This window comes from Peromyscus eremicus, chromosome 7 (genome assembly GCF_949786415.1).
Source record: "Peromyscus eremicus chromosome 7, PerEre_H2_v1, whole genome shotgun sequence".
Taxonomy (NCBI): Eukaryota; Metazoa; Chordata; class Mammalia; order Rodentia; family Cricetidae; genus Peromyscus; species Peromyscus eremicus.
In genome coordinates this window covers 115,528,696-115,545,012 of record NC_081422.1, presented here as the reverse complement: position 1 = coordinate 115,545,012, position 16,317 = coordinate 115,528,696, and the positions used below count along the sequence as shown (strand labels likewise).

At 53.8% G+C, this 16,317-nt stretch overlaps 1 protein-coding gene across 2 annotated transcripts in view; it reads right to left on the bottom strand.

The window, feature by feature from the left end:
- Vipr1 (vasoactive intestinal peptide receptor 1) overlaps positions 1 to 11,821 on the bottom strand; it is a 29,223-nt gene extending 17,402 nt beyond the window's left edge. For both annotated transcript variants that reach the window (XM_059268931.1, XM_059268932.1), the window contains exons 1-2: positions 11,697 to 11,821; positions 1,989 to 2,094 (exon numbers count right to left, since the gene is read on the bottom strand). In XM_059268931.1, coding sequence (XP_059124914.1) covers positions 1,989 to 2,094; positions 11,697 to 11,774 — 184 coding nt within the window. In that variant the 5' untranslated portion in view covers positions 11,775 to 11,821. The remainder of the gene's footprint in view (positions 1 to 1,988; positions 2,095 to 11,696) is intronic.
- Positions 11,822 to 16,317: the final 4,496 nt, after the last annotated feature.

Here is a 16,317-nt window from a genome sequence, read left to right as displayed (position 1 = left end):
GCTGCTGCCGGACTTTATGTACCCTTGCTGACAGTACTGGGCACACCCTGTTTTGCAGGCCAGCTATTGTGTCTGGGTCTCTGCCAGACCTCGAGCTTTCAGAGTTGCCAGTCAGAGCTGAAGAGTGGGGGGCAGGGGTTCAGCTTCACCAGAGGTGGGACAGAAGTGAAGGGCACTGGGCTGTGCCCTGTGGGGACTCTGCATTTCGCCTCAAAGAAGTGCAGCATGGCCAAGGCCATGCTGTGAACTGGACCCAGATCAGCAAGAAGACCCTGAGGAAGAGAGGCCTGTAGGTGTGCGGGGTGGGAAGCTCCTTGCAGGGGGCACCTCAGGGGTGGGTGGCTTGCTGGGGCAGCTGTGCTGGGAAGCATGGAGGAATGACAGTCATGGAATGCTTGGTCTGTAGAAATGACTGTGTCTGGGAGATTTCCCCATGTGCCCATGCAGGGCTAAGACCCCAATAGGAAAACCAAGAGGCTGAGATGATGGATAGAGAGGCAGGCAGGCACAAAGCCCCCAGGAAGTCAATTTTATATAATTTCCTATACATAATGACACACACTTACATGTACTTCCAGACACACTGACCCCAGACACACATGCAAACATACATGAATGGTCATGAGAAGGCCACCAAGTGAGCAGATATAGAGAGACACAATGCACAAACTGACCCCACACAGATGCACTCACACACGGACTCTCGGAAGCAGGCAGAGTGGTATACTGGAGGACCAAGCATAGCCTCAGACAGACGGGAGCCAGGGGTGCCCACTTGTGCCCACTTGTGCCTATGTGAACATGTACAGAGCCTCAACAGCAGTCAGGGCAGACCCGAAATCTGCACATCTATGCCTGCCTTCTTCAGGATCCCAGTCTTGTTGCTGTGTACAGGGCGTTGGCACTCCACAGGCACCCTGTGCCAGCAGTGACCTCACTGGGCTCATGAGGGTGGCCAGTCCCCTCTGGGGACAGGTCTGGAGAGGAGCTGCAGTGGAGCCCAGGGCCTGGAGTCAGGGCTTCTTGGGTTTGCCCCATGCTCTTGAGGCCTGCTGAGACCAGTCTGTAGCTTGGCAGCATAGGGTGGGGCATATAGACAGTAGGCAGGTCTAAGTCTAGTCACCCACTGACCCAGGCCTCAGTCTCAGGGTCACAGGAGTCAGGGGGCCATTCTGCCATAAAGTATGGCTCAGGCCAGGCCCATCTGTGAGACTACATACCCACACACACCCATGAGCACAGGAGGCCTTTGCACCAGGGTTAAGGAGAGACCCCAAAAGGTTATATAACAGCCTCAGAATGGTGTCGGCAGCCAGGAGCCAGCAAGCTGGACAGGTGCTCCCTGCTCCCATTATGTAACCATAAACATAGCCTGGAGAGATGACCCAGGATGGAGGCCCAGCTGCCTTTCCGCCTTCCATTCTCTCAGGTCCTCTGCTTCCCTAGACCTTCCCACCTTTTCAAATTTGCTCAACCCTGGGTGACCAAGCCAAGTAGACAGAGCTCTCCTTTGTCCTGACGGCCTCTGCAGGGTCTGGCCAGTTGGTCTCATCTACTCTCTGGGAAAGTCAGGAGTCAAGGAAGTTATTTGGGAGTGCTCCCATGGGCGGTGGGATAGGGAGGGGACGGAGAGGCAATGGACCCACTTGGCTCATCACGGGAGGTCTCTACCATTGAGTGCCCTAGATCTCCCACCTCAGGTGGCCCAGCAGCCATGGCTGGACCCTTGAAGGCAGAACTGTCTGTACTTTCACATCCATGGTTTACCGTGTTGTTCCCAGATAAGAACTGGGAGCTCCCCAGATTTGGGCGGGGTCAAGAAAGCATGGAGGCCTTACGGCCTTCTTCTGTGTGACTTCTCAGACCCAGAGCTCTGTGGTGTGATCCCTACCCTCGGTCCCCATCTGACTGATGGTTATGGAAGGCGCATGCTTTGGACGGGCTGGTGACACAGGGGAACTTGGGACTCCTGTTTCCATCAGACTCACCCGTGGTTTCGTTCTCCAGCTGGGCCTCCTCCAGGCATTGCTGGCGCTGTATTTCAATCATCTGCAGGTACTCACACTCCTGCTGTGGGCTGGCTGCCCGGCTGCCCTGAGGACAATGCAGACAGAGATGTCAGCCTCATCCACAGACTTGAGGAGCAGGCGGCTAGGCAGGGCCAGCAAAGGCTGAACTAGCTCTCAACCTGAGGATATGAGTTCCACACTGAATGTCCATTGTGGCCAAGGTCTTCACCATAGCCTCAGACTGAACCCCCAACCCAATCTCAGTCTATAACCCATCTTAGTCCAAGACTGAACTCATCCTAGGCCCAGATGAGCCCTCACCCCAGCTCCACTTTGTACCCTACAACAGCCCCAGACTGTACCCCTGCCTCAGCTCTAGACAGTCTTCTCACTGACACCCAGATTCTGCCTTGAGGATCCTCTCAGGCCTCTTGGCTCACAAGCAATGCTGCTGCTCTAAGGATTCTGACTCTGGGGGAAGTACAACCCTAGGTGGGGGTCAAAGATCCTTTCCCCAGAATCTTGAGCTGATCACTAAGCCCTGCCACTCTGTCCCTGCCTCAGTCTCCCCTGCACGGGTGGTGCCATTCTAGTGATTCCCTGGTATAGGATGTTGGACACCAGCCTGGAGCTCCTGGGACCAAACCTGGGCAGAACAAAGGAGTCTGGCTGCAGCATCTCCTTCATATACGTAGCCTCTGCTCATTCTTGCTCATGAAGATGGGACAGGATACTGACCCCTCTTACCCAGTCCTCACCATCTCCTTTGCCACAGAAAAAGGTAGAACAGATTCCACAAGGACTAGGGAGGCTTAAGCAAGTAAGTGAGGCCCCACAAGAAGTCCCCAGACCCCACCAGCCTCCTGAGTCTCTAGGAAGTCAGAGGGGATGAAGAAGCCCTTGCTTCTCTCCTGCCCTCCAGCATGCCTGGGCCCAGGAGCAGGGTTGGGTGGGCAGGGAGCATGGCAACACACGGCACTGTGGTAGACATGAGTCTGAGGGTGGAAAGTGTCAGGTGTTGAGGGTTTGTGGGTGTGCAGAAGCTGAAGGCCTCTGTGAGTGAGCAATAGCACTATGGCAGCTTCTGTCTGCCTCTGACTTTAGGAAGTGGCCACCGTTCTGGGCAGTCCTCTGTTTCCACATCTCTGCCTGGGTTGGAGAGTATCACAGTCTCCACCAGGGCCCTAGGCAAAGCTCTGGGGGAAGACCTCACAGTTAGAGATTCCGAGTCTCCCTTCATTACTCTTACCCTGGACTCAGTCTCTGCATGGAAAATGAACATCAGTCCCAACCCCTACCCCGGACTCGGCCTTGCTGATGGAAGCTTGTGGAAACAATGTAGACATGGGCACTTCTCTTTATTTCCTCCCTCCAAGGGGACCTCCTGGCTTGCAGCATCAAAGTACATAGAACTCGACCAGTGGTCTAAGTGGGTCAACACCAGTGACTGCTCTGCGCCCAGACAGCAGGGTGCTCTCCACTACCATCAAGAGAAGGGTCTAAAATGAACCAAGCTAGTGGGAACTCACGAACTTTAGACCAACAGCTGTGGAGCCCACATGGGACTGGACTAGGCCTTCTGCATACAGGAGACAGTTGTGTAGCTTGGTCTGTTTAAGGGGCCTCTGGCAGTAGGATCAGGATCTATCCCTAGTTCATGAGCTGGCTTTTTGGAGTCCATTACCTATGGTGGGATACCTTGCACAGCCTTGATGCAGGGTGGAGGGTCTTGGACCTGCCTCAACTAATGTACCAGGTTTTGTTGACTCCTCATGGGAGGCCTTAGCTTTTCAGAGGAGGGGATGGAGGATGGGTTGGAGAGGGAAGGCTGGGGGCGGGGGTTGGGGAGCGGGAGGAGGGATGAGGGGGGATTTGTAGTTGGTATGTAAAATGAATAAAAATTTTCTTAATAAAAAAAAAAGAGGTCTAAGCTGAGGCTTGGCCATGACATCCCTTCTACCCCAATAGGTCTTTCACTCCCGGGAAATTTCATTTCCCAGGTCACCAGTGGTCCAACTAGCACTGTGTCTGTCCTGGCCCAGGTCCATAGGAAGACCTCCTCCTTCACCTATTCCTGTCACCCAGACCTCACTTGTCTAGGACTGGAAGTCACGTACTGAACAAAGGTACCCAGCCAACTGGGGTCCAGACAAGGTGCTAAGTTCTTTTCAACTTGGCAAATGGAAATTAGCACGGGACTGTCATGGAACACCGCAGAATCATTTAAAGAAAAGGCAATTTGAAGGAGACCCAGCACCTGTGTGTCCTCTTAGGGATCATATGCTTCACCTCTTTCAGCTAGAATGCTTGTAGTGATATGGCTTAGGGGATCCATGACTGGCTCATCCTCAGGTGTAGAGAGTAGTGGGGTAGTCATGGGTCTCCTGGAGGTGACCTCTGAAAGTGGAAGTTGGGACTGGCCAGCCAACTGTTTTACCTTGCTCATCTGGGAGCACGCACCTCCTCACTAGGTACCCTCCCAGACCCAGCCTATCAACAGCTAGATACCTTCAGATTTGGGGCTTCATCCCCAACTCTCGGGGTTCCCCTCACATTTTCACCTTCTGTCACACTGTGCTGTGATATGAAGACAGGGTGGCCATGTGGATACCTGCTGTTTCTGTGTATAAGCCCACCCACAAGCTTTCCTCTCCTCTGGTGCCAGGTTCTCATTAGAGACTCTCCTCTCCCCAATCACTGCTCCTGGTGAACCCTCTTGCAGGGGATTGGTGTGACCAAGACTTAAGGCAATCAGCATTCCCAGACTCAGCGCCTGGCACCTGGCCCAAGCCATGCTCCTCTGAGCCAGAAGGCATTCACTCCTGGGACTTTGGATTAAACTAGGAGGCAAGTGGGTTTAATTCTCCCCACTGGATTGGGAAAACCTCAAAGGACCAGAGGCTGGGCTACTGTAGTAATCTTGTTGACAAACAGAACATGAAGATGAAGGCCACTGAGGGGGCGGCAGGATGGAGACAGAGAAAACCCAGAGCTGCTTGACAGTGAAGGCAATGTCTGAAACCAGATCTTCCCACAACACGAGCCAACGACCTTGTTTATAGTTTAAGCTAGTTAATTTTTTTTTTTTTAAAATCTCAGGAACCCAAAGTGTCCGTTTTTATGGTCTGAGGACAGAACAATGGCTGTTCCTCACTTTTGGAGTCTTCTTAAGCCAGAGTAATGATCACACAGATTGCCAAGTGGTATTCCATATGTGTGTGTGTGTGTGTGTGTGTGTGTGCATGTGTGCACACGTGCACGGGCATAAATGTGTAAATGTGCACATAGAGACCAGAGATAACCTAAGGTGCTGTTTCTCAGGCACTCTCCACCTTATTTTTTGAAACAGGGGCTCTCATTGGCCTAGAATGTGCCAAACAGACTGGGCTGGCGGGCTTGCAAGGCCCAGGAATCCACCTGTCTCGGATTCCCCAGCACTGAGAATTCAGGTTCCTGCTAACCACCTGGTTTTGTGTTCCTTCATTCCTTCCTTCCCCCTATTTCTTCCTTTATTTTTAGCATGGGTTCCAGGATCTAACTCTGGTATTTGTGCTTGCAAGGCAAACAGGTTACCAACAACCATCTCCCCATTTTGAATCACTATGGGACACCTAGTTCTTGGCCACTTCTGCCTGATACTCTTTAATAAAATTCTGGCTGACACCATGCAACTATCCCTCCAGAAGTACTGCCTCAGAACATGGTTTTGAGTCAGAGAGAGGAGAGGGGCATGGATCCAGGAGTCCCCAGGGTAATTTGGAATCCTGGATAGCTGTGAACCATGAAGAGGTATGGTATCCAGCAGTTAAACTATCTTTGCCAAAATTTAGTTGATTAAAACACCCCTGTCCGGAAGAATGTAGAGGAAATAGTGACCCAAAGAGGGACCTGAGGTCACCCAGTAAGTCACATCCTCAGATAGGACCCAAGTCTTTGACCCTAATTTGTGTAGCATCAATCCTTTGCTGGAGATTTGCCTTTGGCCATCTGGTCAACCATGGCCCTTGGGAGGACAGAGCTAGGGCAGCTCCCTGTGGCCCTTATCGTGGAGGAATTCAGGCAGACCTTGGACTTCCTCTCCCATTTGTTTCCTTTTTCTAAACATCCTCATTATCCTTCTGGACTTCAGATATACAGTGGACATTGAAAAATTCCCTGGGCAAATACAGCCAAGTTTGCTGATCACTGGACAAGCTCCAGGGTGAGATCCTGGTGGACAGTGGGTATCAGGGTGGGGCACAGAGTTTATACAGAATGAGGAAAGAGTTAGACAATCTGGGGTGGACTCAGCATCCCAGGGTACACACAGACTGGGAGACATGAACTTCTCACCATGTTCAAGGTTGCAGGAAGTCTTGTGTAGCTACTGTGAGGAGTTCTAGGGACATCTTGTGAGGAGTCATAGAAAGGAGGCAGGGATAGACTTGGGAAGGGCCTCGAATGCCAGTTTTGAAGTATGAGCTTTGACTTCTAGGCTACTGGAGACCCTCAAAGATGTGGTCCAAAAGGATGAGAGTAGGGGAAACACACTTTGCAAAGACCTGTCACATTATAGGTGGTTGGATACAGGGGAACAGGCCACCTCTGCAGGGAGTATGAGGTGGACTGAGTCAGGAAAAGTGTGCTGTCTGCAAAACTGTAAGCACTAGGAGTCACTATGAATGACTTGTGCTGTTGTGTCCTGTTACAGAATTTGGGACCATCAGGCAAGGTAGGGAATCGGCAGTAGTTGGTAGGACACTGGGTGGTCCTATTTGATATCTTCCTTATTGCATTGGCCCCATACAGAAAGCATCACACATACTGAGATTTGTTTAAGTCCCCCCATCCCTGAACCCGGATCACATGATGATAGGCATACATGGAAACCGATGACCCGGGAAAGGAAAAGCTCTGTAGAGCACTGAAGATTTCATCTTATTGGTGAGGGCATGAGAACCCCCAACAGGAAGGTGTAGTAAGTTGACCTGTGTGGTTGCCACACCAACACACACACACACACACACACACACACACACACACACACACACACACGCCGTCTCTTATTTGTTTTTGACAAGGGCTGGCTGTGCAGTCAGAGCTCAGCTCTACCTTGTAATTCTCTTGCCTCAGCCTCTCCAGTGCTAAGATTACAGATGTGACACCATGCCCAGCTCTGTCTAACACACACACACACACATGCATGCACACACGCGCACACACACACCACACACACACACACAACACACACACACACACAGAGAAAGAGAGAGAGAGAGAGAGAGGGCTCTCATAGTTGCTGGAATCTCAGCAGAGACATCCAGTCTGCTCTATCCCCAAGCACTTGTTGGGAAGTTTCCTCTGGGGCAGGAAGCCTCTCACAGGGTACATATTCAATGTAACCCCCCTGTTGTGCTGGACACCCCCGGGGAAGAGGACCCAGGATCTGTGGGTGCTGCTAGAACTAATAACACCAACCACCCAAGGAGCCTGAGGCTGTAAGTCTTCAATTTAGAGATGCCAGCCTGTGGACTCTTCCCCTCCTCCAATGCCCTGTTATGCAGGAAGAACTTGTTTTGAAGGTGGCTAGGAGGAGGTGCTTCCTGAGAGATGTAGATCTTAGTACCTTGAACCACATAAGACAGAATGCATAGAGAGAGGCTTCCCCAGGCAGGAAGCTTCCTTGCCAAGACACCTCACTCTCACCCCAAATGCCTGCCAGCTGGCTGTCTAACCCCATCAGTCAGACAGAAGAGCCACTGCCATAAGACAACCCTCTGAGAATGTCACTGTTCACCTTGTGGTGCTTAAGTGTGGTTGGAGAATATTTAAATATTGGATATGAGGGAGACTAACATGCATATCGTGTTAGGTGTGACCAGAATACCATAGTTATACAGGAAAATGGTCTTTTATTTTAGAGATGCATTTGGATCCAGGGTTTCAATATTCCCCTAATTGACTTTAAATGTACTTTAGCCAAAATAAATAAGTGATGTAAAAATTAAACATTGAAGTTACCCAATGTCAAACGTAGGGAATCTGTATGTCCATTATACTATCCTTTTACAAAGATTTTTACATTTTTTATGTGTATGTGTGTCTGTATCTTAGCATATGTGTCTTCATCACATACTTGTAGGTGCCCAAGGAGGCCACAAGAGGGTATTGGATGCCATGGAACTGGAGTTACGTGTGGTTGTTGAGTGTACCAATATGGGTCCTCTGCAAAGCAGTATGTTGCTCTTAGCCACTGAGCCATTCCTCCAGTCCCTATTATGCTATCCTTATTTACTTATTTATTGGAGACAAGTTCTCACTGAGGAGCCCAGGCTGGTCTTGAACTCAGCCCTCCTGCCTCAGCCTCTTGAGTGCTGGAATTACAGACATGAGCCACTACTCAAAGCTTTAACATAATATTCTTTCTATTTGTTTATGTTTGAAACATTTTACAGTAAAAGGAAAAAACCTATTCATGTAATGGAGAGATTAAGCTCTTTTCTTCAGAAGCAACTGCTGAGAAGCAGGAGAGAATTTCTATATTTTGTGGCTCTCCTGCGTACAATGCTGGGAATCCAAATGGGAGGGCAAAGTCTGAGAGGCTGAGAAAAGGCCAAGGCTCACTTTAGTCCCCAGCCTCCAACCCTCACCTGTGAACCAAGCGGCCACAGTGAAGGGATTGGTAATGGCAGGAGGGTGGCCGGGTAGAGGCCCTGCGCCAGTATAGTGACACAAGTTGGATTGTCGTCAAGGCTTCCCTCACTGTGAGATGTCCTGCCAACTACTGCCCAGCCTCCTCTAAGGAGGCCTTGTCTTCAGAGACCTGAAGACACCTCATGAGGACACCCCACCCACTCCATGGATCTTGCCTGCCCTGGCTGGACAAACGTCCAAGCTTGGGGACCAAGGAGCAGGGATGACCTGTCACATGGGCCACACAACATCTTCATTACCTTTTCTTCCTTCAGAGTTCACACAGGTCCTGTCTGGACACCTATACCTGTCTCACTTGGACCTGGGGTTCAGAAAATATCAGGCCCCAGCTAGAAAGTGGGGCTAGCTCCAGCCCCGCCTAGCCATCTCAATTCTCCTTCACACTGGGCCAAGGGTTCCTTTGTCCCTTCAGAGATGAGGAAATCAGGTCCTTCTATGGAGATTAAAGATGTTTCCCAAGCCAACTAGACATGGCTGTGGGGGTAAGGCAGGGTCTAAGGCTCTTGTCCTAAGCTGTGACCCTCATGCAAGCTACAGAAGCCTCAGAAGAGGTTAGGTCTCCAGACTCTACGGTGGGGAGGCATAAACCTCTAGAGAGTTCTGTCTTTCAGCATGGCCCTGGGATTCCTGAGCAAGGATAACTGAGGTTGTCTCTCTATTCCAGAAGGTAGCCTGGCCCAGTAGCCACCATATTTCCTAAAGTTCACAGTATGGTCTGCTGAGGCCAGAGGCCTGGGCAGTAGTGGGAAGACCCTAGAAAGGCTGATTGTAGTGGCCAGGAAGGACTCCTCTGGTGAGGCGTGACCTTCAGGAGCAGGTGGCTTCCACCTGTCTGGGGAACACTCACGAGGAGCTGGCCTTGCCTTTCACCCAAGCCATCCCAGTTCTAATGGAAACCGGGGACTGGGGTTCTCTCTGCCTCTGGGGCCTGGCTAGTAAAGGCTGTTTTTCACAGTTTGCAGTTGAAGTTGGCCAGTGGAGCCAAATTTAAGGGCATTGCCCTGCTTCTTCCAAGGAGGTCTCCCTGTTTGTCTGTCACAGCAACCCTGTCCCTCAGTCCTAAGAGGCTGTTCCCCACATCCATTCGAGGTCGCTGGTTATGCCGTGCTCCTACAGTGAAGACTCTTGCAAAGTAAGGCCTCAGATTGTCTCCAGTCTGAGTGTTCCCACTAGCCTGGCACTGGGCATCTGTCTGCTGCCCAGGGGGGCAGGAGCTATGGAAGGCCTTGGGACATACTTCACTTCCTCCTCTGGGACATTGGAGGTTTTCTTTCCTTTCCTTTCCTTTTTTTTTTTTTTTTTTTTTTTTTTTTTGGCTTCCCTGTTCAAAGATTTCCCTTCCCAGGCCAAGGCAGGGCCCCATAAACAGAGAGATAAGGCTCTGTGCCTTCAATGTGAACTCTGCAGCTGCCATTTTATGGCTCTGATAACGTGTCCCCCCCCACAAGTCCGGCTGGAGCAGGAACACTGGGTGTCCATTCCAGGAGAGAGCAAGTAAGGACAGCAAGGCAGGAACTGGGACCCTTCTCCATGCCAGGCTAAGTCCCTTCCCCTCGTTTTGTGGGCCAGGCCACAAGAGGACAGTGAGTCTAACTCCATAGGAGGAGCAGAACAGCTCAGGCAGGGAGGCTGGTGGAACTGAAGGATGGGCAGAGTGGGAGATCAGAAGCAATCAGGAGGAGCCAGAGTTGGGAAGATGGGAAGAAAGGTATCGGAGGGGCCAGGCTCAGGCTATGTCTAGATGGAGGGCATCTGGAGACCTCCAGTGGTCCAAAGAGTCCTGGCTTATCCAAAATAAATGAGAGTAGCTGGGACCCAGAGTTGGGAGCACTGGAGAGTAGCCGGAAGACTGTGACACTGAGGGCCACTGTGAGTCACACTGTGAGTCCCATGGAGCCTGGAGTGTGAGGAGGTGGGACTGTGAAGTAGAGGGAGGGGCAACACCTGTCACTTCTCAGAGGGCTGCTCCTTCACCAGGGGAAGAGCTTTCCCAGGTTAGGGCGTGCCAGACACCAGCTAGGTGGGAACAGATCCATGATGGTAAGGGAGGTAATCATGAGACAGAACCCCCTAGGTGACAAAGATTCCCCACCCTCCTCCAGGCAGCCTGCTGTTTCCAGACCAGAATCCACTTGGGAAAAGACTATCTTGAAGCAACAGCCCCACAGGCGGGAGGCAAAGGGAGGAAGACGATCACCTCTATCCAAGTACGTCTGACAAGGACAGGTGTGGCTCCTGTGGCCTCATTTTGCCCTTCTGTAAAATGGGCAGACTGAGTCTTGAGGTCTTCCTTACTCTCAGAGGAGGTGACCCAGCATCTGCCCCACGGTCCTGGTGAGCCATCCACAGCCACAGGATCACACCCACACACATATCGGTGTGGTGAGGAAGCAGAAGTCGAAGGCAGAGCAAGGTCCCTTGCTTTTCCCAGCACACCTGTCCCTGCCACCAACTCTGACCTTTCTCTGCTCACCACCATCCTATAGTTAGAGGAGATAGAGCACAGGAAGGCGAGTCCTGTCACCCATAAGCTTTCCAAGGACCCCTTCCCAGGCCATAGGTATAAACGCTGCATCTGCTGCTGGCCGGTCTTCATCCCACAAGTTCACAAAATGCCTAGAGACGCTTTCAGAACCTCATAGTCTCCTTCCCACCTCACAGTCTACCAAACCTCCCATCTCACCTGATCCTGCTACCCACGGCTCTCCTCCCCCATGTACCCCGACAGGCACTCCTCGAAAAGCAAGTCTGGGGCTCCCTCTCGCCCTCAGTCTCTCCACTGCTGCCTGGGATCGCCTCGAGGTGAGCGCTCTAGCTGCGCTAGGAGGGCCCCGGTGCCATCGAGCTCCCACGCCTCTGGGCTAGATACGGCCCCGGATGGAGAGAGAAGATGAGAACCGCGCTCCCGCTGCCCCCCATGGCCGGATGGCCCCAGATCCACCGCCCCCGCAGCTCCCTCTTCCCGGGGATCTGGGTGGAGGGGCGCATACTCACCGCTGGTCCGAGGGCGCAGGCGAAGGCTCCTGCCAGCACGCAGAGCCAGCGGGCAGGCGGTGCGCTCGAAGGGCGCATGGTCCGCCCTGAGCCCGCCGCAGGCGGCCGGGGCAGCTGCGGGGTCTGGGGCGGGTGCAGCGCGGCAGAGTGGCGCGGGCCGGCGGCCCGGGCGCTAAGAGGAGTAGCTCAGGGCCCGGGAAGGGCGGCGGGGGCTCGTCTGACGGGCGGCGGGGATACCCAATGGCGCGGCGGAGGCGGGGCCTCGGCGCAGGTAGGGGGCGGAGCCTGGGCGCCCCGGGGCGTGAGCGCGGAGTCCCGCTAGTGGTGTGCGTCGTCGGGAGCTGCCGCTAGCGAGCCTCGTCCTAGCGGCTCCGTTGCGGGACTCCGCCCAGCGTTCCCCGCGCCCGCACCTTCTCTCCCAGCCCAGGCCGCACCCTCGGTCCCCGGCAGCGTGCTCCTATGGTCGTCTGTTCCAGAGGGTGGGGGTGGAGGGGAGCGGCCGCCTCCCTGGTTCCCACGCCGGCGCGCGGCCCAGATTCCTGGACGAGAAGGACCGCAGCTTTCCGGGGCTTCAGGCTGGGTTCCAACGGGGTCTGGTGGATCACGCTGCTGCAGCGGTCTGTGACAAGGGACAAGCCGAGGGGAGCTCAGCCGGAGTCGGGGAGCCCTGACTCGGGGTTCCTCCAGGCCGCTCTAGGGCCAGGCAGGGCGTCGTGGCCCTTCACAGGGCGCACTCAGACGGTGGACTCGTCTCGGCCCGCGCAGATCGCGAGGGACGCTAAGTCAACGTTCCAGCGCCCCGGCGTGGGGGACAGAAGCTTGTACCTGTTCGCGGGCCCAGACTGCCCACAGACCCTTCCTCCCGGAGTCTGAGGTCCCCAGGAACTAGGACCAGGGTGCCAGTGTCCCGCGCTGAATCTCCAAGATTGCGCAGGCCATCAGCGGGTGATGTGAGGCTGCGCTCCCTCCTACGCTTGTCTTTAGGACTCGGTTATTCGGTGCTAGCGTGGAGCGCGGGGTCACCGTCTCGTCTCTGAGCTCCCTGCGCGCGGCTTATGAGGGAACCAGATGGCTGCCTGGTCTCCTTGCTGAGAGCTCGGGTGGTCACAGTGAGAAGGTGTTGTGGGGGGCTGATGGCGCGAGGGGATAGAAGGAGGGAGGAGGGGCGGAGTTGGGTGCAGAGACGGAGAGAGCCGCGTGTCCCTGAGCGCGAAGTGGGGTGTGCAATCCGCTCGAAGGAGGTCCGTCTCCAGGCGCTTTCTGGCCAGCAGGGGCGCGGGAATGTCCCGAGGACGCTCTGGCCTTCCCAACCTGCAACGTGGGAAACTAGGGCTGTGGGCGTGGCCTTGAGGTCGGTTACAGAAAAGTCTGGAAGCGACCCCTGCCTGGCCTTCCTCGGTTTCTTCAGGCTGGGTGGAGCTTTCCACTCTCCCTCCTTCCCCTCCTCTACATCAGTCCACCGCACCTCCCTTGCTGTCTCCCCCTACTTTATTAGTCTGTGATTCCGAGCCAGGTCTCTTTTACACACCAGGGCATGGAGGTAAGAGGACACAGGAGGCGCTTCCTGCAGTTTCTGCTTCCTTATAGAGAACGGGCTAGCCGGACACAGGCCTTCCTCCAGATGCTGGGATGTCAAAGGAGCGAGCTGTTCAGTTCCTTCCAACGCTTCAGCATGGGCACTGTGAGCTCAGGAATTGGGTTTACCTCTCTTTGTGGCCCTCGGTACCCTCCTCTCAGGTACCTTAGGCCCCTCATGGGGCAGCGGGGTCTTACCAGCTCTTGAGGTGGTGTCCTCAAGTCCTAGATGTGAATGTTAAACCTGTGGGCTTTGGCTCTCACCCCTGCCCGCCCCCGCATGTCACCGAGGCAGTTGCAGAATGCTGATGTCCTGTCAGCAAATGGGGCACGGGCACATGCCTGTGATGCCAGCTCTCGGGAGGACTGCAGTGGATTTCAGGCCAGTCTGGGCAAAATGTTGCAGTACTTCACATTTTGGGCCTGTTAGCATTTTCTTGCTCTCTGTGGACAGGATCTTGAAGGGGCTTTAGGGTGCATGGAGGGGAGTGGGGACTGGAGGGTGGGAGGGAGCCAGACCCCTGTGACCCTCACTGGGTAGTTGAGGCAAGTGGGTGGAAGGGAGAGGCACCAGTGGTGATGGCTGCCCTGCCCACACTGACTCCTCTTTGGCTGGAGGTTGGAGGGCTGGTGCCAGGCTGCAGCTGAGAGGGCAGGCGGGATCCTGCCTGGTGTCTTCCCAGCCCACCCCTGGAAGAGGAAAATGGCTGGGGATAGTTTTCCTTCCAATTCTCTGCCGTGAAAGCCACTCTTGGTTCTTTCTGGATTGTTCCCTGGGGGATCCATCCTTCATTACCATTGAAGGACACAGACACATTCAGAAGTAAAAGGTGCAGCAAAACAGCAAACAGGCCTTTAACACTCAACTTAGGCTACACCCACCACGTGCCAACCCCTGGCTCTCAAACCCTGTGTCCTGAGACATTGGGAAGTCAACCATGGGCTTACCCTTGGGGAGCCCTGTGGAATCTGAGGAGGGCACCTGCTGTTAACCTAGGCCATAGGAAAGGCTTCACAAGAAAGGGAAGTCAGAGGCAGAGGTGGAGGCAGATGGGCTTCCTGAGGCTGAGGGAGCAGGCACTTGTGGTGGTAGGTGTAGTTACCTTCCTTCCCCACATGTCCTGAGAAGGAGTCCCTGCATGGATGTCTTTGCTTCACTCATCTACATTGGAACAGTTGCACAAGAGCCTGAACCGTGGTCTGTTCCCATTCCTGAACCTCTTCTTGCTAGGTGGATCTGTTCTGAATCCCTGCAACCTGTTTCCAGAGTTTGGCTCAGCCCCTCACCTCCCTTCTAGTTGCCAGAATCACAGGGGTGCAGCAGATTCAGGGGGTGGGGGAGAAGGGAGACAGTCACTTGCCATTCCCTGTGACAACAAGCTCGGCAGAGAGAATCTACAGTTACTCATCTGAGCCTGTCTGGCTTCCAGCCCGATGCATCCCTGTGGCGTGTGCCGCCCTCGCCTCCTCCGGGCCTGCAGCCACCTCCCGGGATGCTTTAGTCTCAGTGCCTTGTGTTGTGGCTGATGAATTGATGGTAAGGAGGTTCTGGTGAATGGTAAGGGCAGCGGTGAAACATGGAGTGTCCCTGACCTGCGTGGTGGGAGCTAAGTCAAGGCCTGGGCAGCCACTGCGCCAGGCTCCCCAGCAGATCCACCCACATTGCCATCTGGATGAAGACAACCTTCCCTTCCCCGAGCTTCCGGGCAGCTGTTCCCGCCTCTCCAGTGCACCCCTTCTTTGGAGGCTAGACCTTTCTGAGTGCCAGAGCATTTCAACTCCATGTGTATCTTGGAGGAGGGTGGGGAGAGTTGAGCAGATGTTTGAAGGGTGTTCCTTGTGTGTCTTCTGTAACAGCATGGATATCCATCCATCCATTCATTCATTCACTCATCTCTCTCTCATGTATCATGTCTGGCTCTGTGATGAGGCAAGGCTTGTCGCTGATGGAAACATGGGTTGTGTCTTCTGAGGACCCTAGCGTTGCTTGAGCAGAGGATAGGGGGTCTTGAAGAGGCCCTGCAACCCCACCTGGGAGCAAAGCTCATGGAGCTTGGGGTCGGGGAAGCCTTGAATTAACTGGTGAGTGCGGCAGTGAAGCCCGGGGCCCAGTTCTGAGAGAGTCACCCTTGATCCTGAAGGCTGGGCTCTGGGGAGGGCTGGCGCCATCATGTGTATCACCTCAGGTGGTCCAGGGAGCAATACTGAGATGGATGTTGGAGAAGTTTATTGAATACAGGGTTCCTTGTGGATGGTAAAGGGGAGGAAAGCAGGGTGAGATCTTCAGGCTGTGCTACAGAGATGAAACTTGAAGACTTCCTCTCCATCCACCTCCCTTCCCCCCCCCCCACAGGGTCTCATGTAGCCCAGGCTGGCCTTGAACTTGCTACATAGCTGAGGATGCCTTTTGACTTCTGATCCTTTTCATCCATGTCCTGAGTGCTGTTGTTATGGGCAGGCCTGGATTATGTGTGCTGATCTTATGGGCAGGCCTGGATTATGAGTGCTGGTCTTATGGGCAGGCCTGGATTATGAGTGCTGTTGTTATGGGCAGGCCTGGATTATGTGTGCTGGTCTTATGGGCAGGCCTGGATTATGAGTGGTGGGAACTGAACCCAGAGCATTGAGCATGCTGGGTAAGCACACTACTCACTAAGCCCTACAGGTTCTTCCTTGAGGAAGGCCCAAGCGATGTGCCTGTATGTCCACAGAGAGAAAACTGAGTCATGGAAAGTGGAGGCAGGAAGTAGGAGAGCTTCAGTTCTGCTCCAAAGGACTGAGGAAGAGGCCCTGGGCCTATGTGAACAGAGGGACGGCTTGAGAACTTCTTTCTCCAAACTCAGGAGTTAGCAGTTCCTCTCCAGACTCCTTCACCATGAACCTCAGCAGGGGTCTGTTGTACAGGTGACCTTGGGCAGAGATTCTGGAAGGGGGTGGGACAAAACACACATGGAGTTTCAGCAACATAATTGTTGCCAGAGATTACTGAGTGTTAAACATGTAGCTGTCCACTGGGGAAATGAAAACTCCCATGTAATTCCTAAAC